The 14132-nt window shown below is 33.0% G+C and overlaps 1 protein-coding gene across 1 annotated transcript in view; it reads right to left on the reverse strand.

Annotated features, from left to right (window-relative positions):
• Window positions 1-1946: 1946 nt before the first annotated feature.
• The window catches only part of LOC126843019 (thyrotropin-releasing hormone receptor-like), a 95430-nt gene continuing 83244 nt past the window's right edge, over window positions 1947-14132 (reverse strand). Inside the window, exons 4-5 of the mRNA XM_050580313.1 lie at window positions 9291-10031; window positions 1947-4708 (exon numbers count right to left, since the gene is read on the reverse strand). Of these exons, the coding sequence (XP_050436270.1) occupies window positions 3943-4708; window positions 9291-10031 (1507 nt within the window). The 3' untranslated portion in view covers window positions 1947-3942. The remainder of the gene's footprint in view (window positions 4709-9290; window positions 10032-14132) is intronic.

Raw genomic sequence — 14132 nt, forward strand, 5'->3', positions numbered from 1 at the left:
GAAAAAGGAAAACACGAATATGACAAGGGGTTGCTCGTCTTGTGCTAACTACATTCCGCCCCTCCCTTCCCCCAGGACGGATATGTCTCAATGTGCGACATAACATCAGTATTATTGCATTAAGACCGCGTATCATGAAATAGTAATAATTATTATTAATTATAATAAATTAGTCCGTTTTCATAGTATAAGGGAAAAAAACAAGTATGTTGGAGAGTTAGAAAAAAATAGAATATACATTCCAATTTACCATTGTTGCGCTGAGGTAAAAATGAAAAATCTAAAAGTTTTTCCCCAGAACTTTCGGCTATTACTTTTAGTCAACGGGCTAACAATGGTAATACGTTATACACTTTTTTTACAACACAACACCGTTTAGAAGTGAGTGATTTTTTAATACGGTCAATAATAAATAAAAAAAATCTACACCTTAACCCTATAAGCCATTATATTTTTCAATCTGGACAATATTTTATGTGTACCCGTTGGAGGTATGCCAGTGATTTTGTATGCTCAGTTCACAGATGTACAATATAAATTTCAAATTTTGGCAAATTATATATCAGGTTGTTATGTAAATGATTTTACCTAATATACTTGCTCGGTTCGTTTATGTTGGTGTTATGGATATTAAATATAATTTGAATAGATTATTTCGTTTGACGAGGTCATGCCATTTTGCGCTAATAATTTTCGGATTGGGGCCCTTAAAATTCTTACGGGTATTAAAAATGTAGTGGTAAATAGTTTAAATTGCTTATGCCCGATTGTTCCACAAAATGTACGCATATGACTGCTGATTGAAATTTAATTGCCCAAAAATGAAAAGTATTACTTGACTCAATCGAATTGTTTGTTATAAATATCAAACTTGATTATTCAACTGGAAACGTTTAACTCTTAATAATTCCAATTACAATATGACCTGAACAAACACATAAATTGCTTTCACAAACATTCAAGTTGTTGACCTTTCTATTAAATTATGCGTTAATTGTGCCCACGTGTCCTCCATAAATATCTTTTGTCAATGTTTTATTTTCAATGGTCAACCATAATCTAACGGATCGGTACCTATTTAAAAATGCATGGTGCCTGAATTATTATTATCTTTACATTTAATTGTTTGTATACAAATCAGATTATTATAAACTTAAGTGGGTAATACAACCTTTTGTGTTTACTGCGTCCAAAAAAAAAAACGTCTATCTACTATTCTTTTTTTTCAAAAAAGTTTTAATATTAAGTACTTGAGTATATATTAAATTACATAGGAGTTCAATGGAAAAATTATAAATTAGTATTTGTTTCTAAAGAGTAGGTAATATGTTCCCTGTATAACAGGCCGATTTTTGTTCGAATAAAACTTTTATGATATTTTATTGTAATATTTTTCGTTTCTATGTTCTTTCAGTTATAGTAAAATATTAATAGCCGGAAGAGTAAAATATATTATATTGGTTTACGAATTCACTTACTATCTTTGGCCGAGTTTCAAAAACACATACTGTGTAAACACCTTTTTAATTGATATTAGGAGGTACATTTATTTTAGTAAATAAACTCAAAATCCTTTCAAATTTGGCAAATCTTAATAATTGTATAACATCTTGTAGACGTCTTAGCAAAACAACAATGCTTGTACAACTGAAGTTATTTCGCTCCAACTTGGAGTAGATCCATTATAATCTCCATACGTCACATTAAGACGTGTTCTCTGTCCCTTACTCTGTACATTAGACTAGTGCACTTTATTTATTTTATACCTTCGTAAAAAAACGGCTGGTAAAAGGATAAAAAAAAATATTTTTTTCTTATTTCAACGGGACGTCTTGACGCATTTATTACGTTAAACATAATAATTAATAATATATATTATAATAATTATATGTTTGTACAACAATGACTTTGGTAAAATTTGTACGCACATTTGATCGGCCGTTACCGTAGTAAAAAATAATTACAAATTTATAAAGAAAATTAATAATACAATATAAAAAAAAACAATAGATTGAAAACAAATGATATATGATATATATATATATTGTGTAGGAGTACCGTTTACTTATTATTTAGTTGTACATAAAGAACATAATAATATTATTATTATAAAATATGTAGGTAAACAAAAACAAATACACAATGATATTATAATGGTAGATGATTTTCACTGTGTAGTTAGCGAGCGTTATAATATTATTGTTATCACATGGTACACTTAAATCGTATTCGTTGATAGTATAATAATATATTGTTGTATTACAATATAAAGGAAATAAGGTTGATTGATCAAAACACTCACATAAAGGAACTAAAATGCAATAATAATTATATAGTTGGAGCTTTTGTACCGCTCTTATAATACAGGGGTTGCAAGACAAACAAATAATAGTTAATTAGCTATATTATATACTATTATTATTTTTACTTATAAATTATTGGTAAAACGCGAGGGCCTCGGTGGTTTACATAAAGCTACACGCAAAATTTCAAAGTGTATATTATCATAATGTATCAGTAGTGTTATTAAGACGTGTCTTAACGGAATACAATATACATGTTAATTACAGACGCCGGGGTGAACTCGCCCCAGATTGAATCTACCGGCTTGTGTGTACAACATTCAAAGGATGGTATTACGCTGGTCAACCAGTGACGAACGAAAATTAACCCATTGTAGTAATACTTGAAAGTTCCCTGTGCTTTAAGTATAGACAAAGTATTTCCTATAATACAATATTCGTGAGCGTTCAATTGAAAAGATCGACTTTTCCATTTTTTTACTTTGAACCAAACCGATACAAAGTAAAATTGTATACATTTTTGTGTGGAATATTTTTAGATTATTCTGCAACATTTTATTGATAAAATAAAAACCGAAAAAGTCATAGAAGTGATACCGCTTTAATGATGGCGTTTAATACCTTTTAAACAACATTATATAGTGTTAAAAGATTAAAAAGAGTTTTTTTGCAAAATGTGCTACTGAATGTGAAAACAATATTAGTTAACGACTTTTAATCAAACGCTCACGCACATTATCTGTTATATTACCTATTCTAATTTATATGCCTCGGTACTAATAATATACATATCTATAATAGAAATACGAAGAACTTAACACGACTAAATATATTAAATATTAACAACAAATGATTTATTTTTGACTGAAGATTATAATAACTTAAGATAAATAAATTGTACATCTTACGAAAATATTTTACTTAGACAAAAAGTTTTTATTTTTAAATCCAGGACAGAAAAAAACTCTATGATTTTTTTTTTAACAGAAACTTTGTACGCAACGAGAACAAAGTCTTAGTTTGTTTTTTTTTAATTTAAAATAATATATGAAATATAAAAATGCAAATTCTGTATTTGTACCAAACATTTAGCGTACGTTCGTGTAGGGTTAATGATTTATAAATGTTGATCAATTTGGACTTTTTGAAAACAAACAAAATTTGTTTGTTCGAAAATTATTTTTTTATAATATTCAAATTACTAGAACTAATATTATTTAGGAAGCTTTGACGTCATAAATACTGCATTAATTTTCTATTAAAAGTAACGGCACCAGACACGAGTATCAGTATATATATGAAAAAAATGAAATATGCTTTCAATAATTGAATGAAAATAAATTTTCGACGAAAATACAAAACAAATCCACCATAATTTAGTATTTGAAATTTGAACAGGTAACTTTGGTTAATTAGTGCTTAAATTAATAGTATTAGTCCGTCGTTGATGTATCTGTACGGTGGTGCCGTAAACTCGCAGTAGAAGGGAGGGGGGGGGGTAATGATTTTTGATTTTGGTTTATTAGTTCACATAGGTTCTAAGGGATATGTAATGGTGTGATATGTGCACAAAATATTGGTGGTTTGATCTAACGTCCCGGACACCGCGTGAGCTACACTTTCAGGATGTTCTCGCGGATTAAACGTAACTCTCCTGCTGCAACTTTATTATGTTGGTGGTGATGTTCAGCCGCCTGATGATGGCGTCCGACTTGGAATGTTCTTCGATGGAGATGACGGTGATGCCGTTTCGTTTCATTCTAGTGTACATTTTGGCCGCGGCCAGGGCTACCGTCTCGCCCGGTTCGCCGCGCTGGCTGGACGACGTGGCCGTGGTGCCGGTGTGCGCGGACGTTGTGGTCACTGTGCCCTTGCGTCCCAGAAGCCGGTCGTTCCACGGACGCCGACGGATGCCGCACAGTCGGCGGAACCCGTCCCGGAATTTCGAAGACATCAGATTGTAGAGGATCGGGTTGAGCGCGGAGTTGATGTACAGCATTATGCGGCAGAAGAACAACAGCAGGTAGAAGTTTTTGGCGCCGATGTCCTCCAGGATGTTGTACTCGGGCGGGGCGAGTATGATCCACAGGATGAGTGCGCGGAACGGCAGCAGGCACAAGAAGAACGACACGACCACGGTGCCCAGCATGAGGACCACCTGCCGGCGGTATCGCAGCGCCGCCCTGTTCGTGTTGGGCGCCACGATACCCGGGTTGGCCATCAGGTGCCGGGCGATGATCACGTACAGTACGGACAGCACGGCCAGCGGCAACACGAAGAACACCGATATGGTGCCAACGAAGAACAGCACGGGCCACAGGCCGCTGGCTTGGGTCCGGCACACCGGCACCATCGTGTCGTCCACGTACGGTTCGTAGTGGTAGTCCGGCAAGTTCAGCATGGGACTGGAACACAACACACGTAAAACGGTTAGGTTATACAAATAGTAATGACGAAAAACGAAAATAAATGTTTTAACGTTATCGATTTTGGCGTTAAAGTGCGACATCAAAAGGGAAACAAAAGTGTGTACTGTGTACGTGAAAAACTATAAAAGCGAAGAGCCCAAAAACCAATATGGCGTTTTATTTTATACACAGCTGTTGTCGTCGCGGTTGATAGCAACGACGAGTCGAATCTTAAATTTTTACTATTACATTATATTATTAGGGTGCGATAGTAAAATGCGTTCTATATTTTGTGTAAACGTGTGTATTATAATATTATTACTAAAAATACATAAATAGGAAAAATCGTTAACGGACGGAACGAACAAGACAATTTACAAAAAAATAAACATACGAGTACACGAAAACCGTTTATCATAATAATATTATAATGTTTAACATTATACATTGTAACAGTTTACAAGTGATCGGATAGCGTTGACGATTAGCGCAATCCGATATCCTTACACAAAACTACATTACGTGCTTGCGTATTTTCCATTTTAACTGCACGGTAGTCAAGTAGTTCAAACATTTTTTTATCAGGCGACACTGCCGCTAAAATGTGTATTCGCTCCAGAGCTTCGCCCCAACAACATTACAAAAGCGTCTCGACAGTTTAATATAATAATAACATGATCATATTATGCCTACAACAAGCCGCATAGCTCAACTGTGTTTTACATTACACATTAATGCGTATAATGTATGTATTGTTATAAAGCATAAGCCGTGTACACAGTTATAGGTATAAAATAGTAAAAGAAGAAAAGAACGTTATTACCTTATAATTAATAATATGACGAATGACAATTCACAATATCTATAGCTGGTCTTATAAACCGTGAGCGCGTTAATAACAATAACAATAATAATGATAACGTGATCGTTGGCTGCGGTTTACCAAAAGGGTAATTATACATTTTATATAGGGACATTTTATAAACTTTGGCAGCCGTTATTTAAGTAACATCATAGATTAGGGGAACTTTTATTAAACTTAATATCATCATTATCATTATTATTATTGTTGTAGCGCATGTGTTGACCGCAACAGAATCAAATACATAATAATTATACAAGATACATCAAGTGTCAACTATACAGATCACATCGAAAGCGGTACTCAAGTGAACACGTCCTGGCCAATACATAATATTATAAGCAAATAGAAACAATTATAACATAGTGATTTTATGTATTCGGTCGAAACAAAATAAGCCTATTAAAATAATAAAATGTGCTATAATAATTAAAAAAATTACAAAAAAAAAAAAAAAAATACTACCGTTTTTTCGTCGACCTTCTCCGACGATGAACTTACAATACTTATAATGCGATTGTGTCCTATCAAACAATATTGCACTACAACACAATATGTGGTGTTATTGTGGACGACGCCTATAATATGCAAAATCATATATATTATTTGATCCAGACACGGTTGGAAGAAGTTTTCGGCGATTATCATCCGTTCCATATCCTAGTTATCATACCACAGTAGTTAACTCTTGAGTCTACTCGAAACTGGAAAAATACTCATAATAGCAGTTAAATTTTTCTATTCCCGCCATCTGACCTCAAGTCTTTACCGTGATTTACATCAACCTTTAACTTATTAACCGGTACGTTATGCTATTTACTAGGCTACAAGAGCCGTCACAGGATTCGCTATATATTATTATACTATCATAACGTACATATAGGTACATATAGGTACCGCTAGTCAATAATAATGTATATGCTCAACAACGTGCCTTACAATAGTATTAAATAAATATTATTGTCGTTATGATTAAGAGTCATAGGCATAAATCTTGTAGGCAATATAATATTATTATACTACTATGCGGTGCTGGCGATTTATACGTTTTTAACCGGTTCCGTCAAAAGTCAAACATGTACACAGCCGTAGGTATATGGCAAAAAAAAAAATAATAATAACAATGTACCGCGGTACAGTCTTTGACCTTTATTTTAACTGCACAACAATAATAAATTAAAAAAAAAAAACAATATATAAACGCGAACCATTGTTCGTAGAAAATAATATCATACTATTTGAAAATACACAATCAAAATGAAGGTATAAGTACAATAATATAGTATACACTTACAAATGTCAATATATATAAATCATAACGTAATATTATTATCGATTGGCGTAATATAATATAAAAGTTTGTCCAAAAAAAAATGTTGCGAAGTTCAACTCTCGTATCATTCACGTTCAATCAAAACAGAACAGATTTACTTCAAAGATCTTTTTTTTGTACAAAGAATTGCAAAAATTGTCTTGGCCAGAATGATAATTTAGTTGGCAATCAACTTGATCGATTGTAGTAGATATAGGTATCTAATTCCCATACGTGTTATGAAACAAAAAACCCAAATAATGTCTTGCGGCTTACAAAGAATATGTAAAACATTCATTTTATTGAAAATCGTTTAATATTATTTAAAAAAAATGTAAAAAGCAATGATTTTGTTTGTGCACAAACATTTTTATAATAAAAAATGTTCATATTTATCTAATTGAACTTGAATATATTACGTGCATGTTTGCAATTGTTTAGTTTAGTTGATAAACATAAGGTATGAAGTTATTGTCATTATATTATACTCTCACTCTCAGTTATTTGTTATATATAATAATTAAACAATTAAAACTAAAAACTGTACTCTGGAAAAATTCTGGAAATATGACATTGTCAGAAGAATCAAGAGTCTGCCGCCAGACGTTAAACAAATGTATAATGTATACAATCGCAATAAAATAAATACATATTATTAATATATAAAGGTCCGTGACTAGTCGCATGAGCGTATCATAATAATTATAATTTTTTATCTCTACAAAATATAAATAAATTTATACTACATTAAGTCTAATTTGCTAATATAATTGTAGTTTATTTAGAACGTGCGTGTAATAATTAATAAAAACGTAAACGGTTAAATAGCGCCACTCCGTCTGTTGAAATAGCAATAATATTAGTATATAATGTATAGAAGGGACGATTTAAGGAAGGGGCGGTCTGATTGGGTGCTAGAGGGGAGAGGGGGCAAGTAAGCCGGTAGGAATGTCAAGTAGCATTTTGAAAACGATACCCATATTATTATTATTATTATAGCTGTTGTTGTACGACAAAAGGAAAACGATTCAAATCCAATATAGGTGTCTAGGCTGCTTGTGGGACGTGCCGGCAACATGATTGGAATATATTATAATGTTAAGCATACTAAACACATTAAAGCGTTCTAATTGAATCTATAAAACATCAATGGTTCTTAACGTAATTGTTATTTTAATAGTTTAGTCTAAAAAACTCGTTTTTAAAGTGAGAAAACGTTTCTTAATTTTTTTTTTGTAGGTGAAGATTATTTTTCCAATTAAGATCGATTAATTACTGTTGAATGGTACCAGCCTTTGATGGTTTATAACTAATACGGTTCAGTATATGTACATAAATATGCAACGGCGGTTACCGTGTTTTAAATATCAATGAAGCCCGCGTAATGCGGACGCGCTTGCAATACTAAATACTATTTATTAATGTAAATTATTTCACAGACAAAGTGTGGTAGTGATTAAAAAAATAGTGCGCTGGATAGGGATACGATGGGCCGAACGAATACAAATTTCAGGCAAGATATTAATGACTTCTGAGAGATATTTAAAGAAGCTAATGGTTATTTACAAAATAATTGGAGTAAAATTGCATCATGCTTGAATGTGAGAGAGCCTAAGGAGAGTGAATGAGTTAGCTGGTAATATTATAATTTTAATAGTATTTACTTAAACTGCAAAATTGGATACACGGCAAGGATAGTACAATAGTAGGTAGGAATACTTAAAAAGAGTATGAATCAAATAGATAATACAAAATTGAATTGTTTAAAATTAAAAAATAAGTCGTTTTAAATTTGTTTAAGGTAGATTATTTGCAATGGCAGTTGAAAATGTATAAAAATTATTTAGCATTTATCCTTTAGAATATTTTAGTATTTCATATAGTCAACCGAATGCATTTAACGATTAAACTTTTAATATTTCTAAATGGCAGAACCCATTAATTGCACTCTCGAAATTTTAAAAGCCCTATTTTTAGAACTTTCCGAGGACCTACAAATCGCACAATTAAATTAGCTTCTGGAACTTTATGAGCCACTATAAAATAAGAAGCACTAAAAATAATTCTCATTGTACTAAAACAAAAAATAAGTAAATCTCAAGACCGCGCTTCATTTATTGTTATGTTAATTTTAATGTAAAATAGTAAAACTATCGGGACAACATATTTATAGGGGAAATATCTTGGTTTGCTGCGATCGTTAAGCTGTAAATAAATAAGTGTATGTAGTTTATAAAAGAAATATTTTCCTTTTCCATTATATCATAAGAGGGAGAAACAAATAGATTTTATAACAAAAAAACTACACATATTATATAGGTATTATTTACACGATAATAGTTTGTAAAAAAAGAAAAAGGTATACAAATATAATATTTTTTAAGGTTAACTGCGACAGCGGCGGTCATACAAAACTCTCTTTGAGGTCGCACTCGTCGACAAAACAGCTCTTGATCGCCGGCTGGCTGTTTTGCTTGAGCAGCGTGGCCATGGCGTGCCGCCGTACGGAACCGTTGTGTTTGCCGCCGCCGTCCGCTAAAAGCCGCTGCGAAGGCGGTATCCACGGCGAGCCGCTGGACTGCGACAGGGTGGTGGTGAGCGTGCCGGCCGTTCGGAACCGAACGAGCTCCCGGCGACGTCCGCGCCGGCTCCGCGATCTACACCGGCACAGCTTGCAGAACCCGTGCCGGAACTTGGACGACATAAGGTTGTACAGTATGGGGTTGACGGCCGAGTTGAGGTAGACCATGACCCGGGACGCGTACAGTATGATGTAGTAGTGCTTGACACCGAGGTCGAGGAACGTGTGCTCGGGCACCAGTATGATCCACATGGTGAATATGCGGAACGGCAGCAAGCACACGAAGAACGACAGCACAACGGTGGCCAGCATGAGCACTACTTGACGGCGCGCCCGCTGGTTGCACGCGCTGTCCGTACAGCTGGTGCCCGGGTCGGCCATAAGGTGTGCAGCGATCACCGTGTACAGCACGACCAGCACGAACAGCGGCACGATGAAGAACGTGCTGATGATGGCTATGAAGAACGCTATTGGCCAGAACGTGTTCGCCTTGGTCAGGCACACCGGCACTTTGGTGCCGTCTATGTAGTCCATTTGCGTGTATTCCGAGATCATTGTGATCGGACTGCGAACAGAAGACAATAACAGAATATTTGGTAGGGAGCCCAGTGCAGTGTAGGTTTAACATATAGAACGCATTGTCGAGTATATGAAATTAAAAACATTAAAATAAATTGAACCGTCATTTTCAGTCACTGGTCGAAATCAGTTACCGGAATCTGGTCCGCCGTAAGACAATCACAGTCTATTCACTGATATATATATATATATCCTCATGTAAAAATCATGTAATATAATTCTATTCTTGTAGTTTTAAGAACAATACTTATTTTAAAAACAAATTTACAGATTGCATGTTTAAATAAAAGAGATTTTAAAAATATATACATGTAGTGTGTATTTATATATATATCTATCACGTTATTAAGTAAATAAACATAATACGATAGACGATAGTAATAATAAACATTCAAATTTGAATTCCTAAAATAGCAACAAAATTGTTTTAATTGACATTAATCATTATAATTTATTATAAATATTTTCAGTACCTACAGCTAGACATTTTTTAACCTATCGTACCTCTAACCTTCAGTAGAAAAAGTTAGAGAAAGGGGAATACCGGTTTTCTTAATATCATAATATAATATAATAATTCTACACTGTTCTTAACATTTTCAAACTTTAGACTTGTTTAAATTTTTCGTAGAGCCTTAACAACAGCTATGGTATATAAATTTAAATGGCATTAAACGTAAACTAATCGACAAACTGTTAATCAGTTTTAAATTACTAACTTTAAACAATGTAGGAGGTGAAATGTAGTTGAGTAAATACGCCGTACACGCAATTGAAAATAATAAATCATTTTTTATGAATACCTAATGTTATACTGAAAAGTAAAATCGTATGACTAATATAATACGGTATAACTTTGAAAACATAACGATTGATCGGTTCGATCGTCAAGGGATTTATAAACAACAGCTGTGGGGTACTTGCTGTCTTGGGACTTTCTTTTGTATTTTATTATACTATATTGTGTTCACCGGAGGCGGCGGCGACAGTCCATTTTCATTGTTTATACCTAACCGAGAATCAGAGATTCGTGCATGGCCCAAACCGTATAACAATATTACAGCAGTGTGTTATACCTACGGCATGCAATATAAAGATTTTCAGAGATGTGGGAAGGAGAGCGAAACGAACGTGAAGTAACGGTGACGATGGCGATGAGAGAGCAGAAAAGGGGCGGCGATGGCGCGTTAGTTATCTAAGGGACGACAAGAATCGGAGTTCGTGGTGTTCTTATATGGGATTATGTAATTACGGTCGTGAGAGGTTTACGAAAACGGAGACCAAGGCGGTCGCCAAAGGGCCGGTCGAGGGGATCGGGAGAACTTATCAAAAATCCGTGCAGGATTTTAATTGGCAAACGAGAGAGCTCTTTCAGCCGGTCGCCGAATAATATATTTGATCGAATCGAGAAAAAAAGAAAAAAGAAATATTATTATTATTGTATAACCGAAAAATATATTGCATTTATATTGTACTCCGGAGTCGCCCCCCCCCCACCTCCCCCTCAGCCTCCTCGTCGTTTAAAACCACGTTAGACGCCCCGCGGTATTGTATACTGTTATCAATATTATTCTGTATAGTAAATAAGGTAAAATCTCTTTTATAGGAAAACGGCACGATCGACAATATCAACTTCCCAAAAGATCTTATATAGATATAGGCACAATTGAAATTGAAATGGCCCGTAAAAACGCAATATTAGCGTTTTCATTAAATGAGTTTTTAGCGCAAAAAAAAAAATGTTTTCCTAAGCCGAGGGGACAGGTTTTTTTTTTGTTTGTAAGTCAAACTAAGTAAATAGATTAAGGGTAATTTACAACAAACCCAAGATTCTATTATGATAAAAACTCTACAGCTAATTACTAAATTAAAAAGTATATATATATATATATATATATCATTTTACATAAAATTTTCAAATTCATTTTTAATACGGAAAACCATTTTCTACTTCTTCATCGACTATCATAACACACAATTAGTGTTGAACACATTAACCTTCGTCATCCAACAGCTTGTCTGATCCTTAGTCATCAACCATTCAACGCGCCTTCATATCTTATATTTTGTTTTAATGTCGTCTATTTGTTTTGGTTAGGCGACAGTTAATCATACAGAAAATATACAAGATATTATTAAGATATTACAAGCTGTATGTTTATTTTTAGAATTTTAATTCTACTGATTTATTTTAAGATATTATTCTCCTTTAAAGTTCGTTTTAGATGTGTCGCATACCGCAGTTAGTCGATCCAATGTGACTCATTTAAGACATGTAGTTATTGTTGTTATTTTAGGTACCTAGTTTAAAAAGAAAAAAAAAACAGGCCATGTAATCGAAAGTTTTGTAAAGAAGCTGGTAAGATAAAATATTTTAAACGAAAATTATGAACATCCTCCACGTTCTTCCGCCGTGAAACTTTATCAGAAGGCCCAAAATAAAGATAAACAAAAAGAGAAAAGAAAACGAAAGATTCACAAAAAAAAAAAAAAAGAAGAGAAATGAGATAACTTTTTAGAATAACTTATGTTTTATTTGGCGAAGGATTATTATTTATATTAATAATACTATTTATCTGGTTTTACTTCAAACGGTATTTCGGATAAATAAAAAACAATTTCTCTCTGAATATAAAAAACGTATGGAGGCTTTCACATTTTAAATATTTTTTCTTAAATCATAAACATAATATAATATATAATTTTTCAATAAATAAAACACGTGGATACTTAATTGAAAAAAAAAATTGTCTTTAGCAAACCAATTGTGTATAAGTTACAGAACTATTTCTTCTAATCGATTCTTATTTCCATAAACTTTTATCGAGGACAAATACAATTACAAGTGACCTAATAAAGTAATCGTCCTACTTTTGCACAAATATGTTGTGTATAGATAAAATATATTATGGTTGTTTGCCAAAATGTGCATTTCTTTTCGAATTTCTTCATTTCCGGTGGAGACAAAATTTTTAACTTAACAATATTTCTTATTTACTTTTCAATCGAAGTACTCAGCTTAAACAAACAATATTTAAAAAAAGTATTTATAACTCAAAAACGTTGTAATGATTGATCAAAGTATATTATATTTGATAAAATGGTATCTTTAAAATATCTGGTATAAAATAACTGTTTTTTTTTTGTTGATATGTTTTAAAATGTACGACATAATACACATTTTATCGATATAAGATGGGGTGATATTATGATAATTTATAAGTAATTTTTTTATACAGAAAGAATATGATAACTAATTTTATGCGTTCAACAAAATATGTTGAAACCATTAAATGTCGTTCTGGGGGAAAAAAAAAGAAAAATACCAAAAGATTGTAACTGTCAACCGGCACAATAAGTATGATATTGTACGAGGCATGATTTATGTTGTAAATTTAATATAAATTATGCTTCACAGAAAAAAATTTCACTAAAAATTGTTCAAATACAATTATTATACCGTCAGAGTGGAATTATGACCACGTCTTTGATTTTGAGCCAAAACAATTTATATGCCACCAGAATACCAATAATTAAAATTAATAGAAGGAACCGTCAAGTGTACCTATAATGAGATTTCCATGCCCGTTTTCAATTTTCACACACAAGTTTTCAACAAAAAAACTGCACCTTGCGAACTAGAAAAGTAAAATAATACCTACTTTTTTTTCGCAATTACATTATTATTTTAGCATATGCTTGATCGTTTGTAACATGTTTGTGAATATAAATACCGACGATCGTTTGTTCAGTATATTATACTGACCGGAATAAATGCCAGTCGGCTTTCGGTAGGAAAATATGACTATAATAATATGGTTAGATGCAGTTGTAGTGTATAGAGTATAGGCTGTTATAACTGTCACTGGTATAGGCCCGGAGGAGAAACAAGACTAACGACGGTTTTAAAAATAACACACACACACATAGAAAAGGGTTTGAACCCCCTTTTGCTCGAGTTGGTTTCGAACTGGGCTTTTTCATAAAATCCGACTGATATTAATTATTATTACCCGTGTGAAAAATACATACATAGCGATCCGTAGATAACGCGCTTATAAATAAATTTGTTAATTACCAAACTTTC

The sequence above is a fragment of the Adelges cooleyi genome, unplaced genomic scaffold (genome assembly GCF_023614345.1).
Source record: "Adelges cooleyi isolate 19-005CV unplaced genomic scaffold, UGA_ACOO_1.1 ACOO_flye_CR_arks_rails_tigmint_CR_PRNA_574, whole genome shotgun sequence".
Taxonomy (NCBI): Eukaryota; Metazoa; Arthropoda; class Insecta; order Hemiptera; family Adelgidae; genus Adelges; species Adelges cooleyi.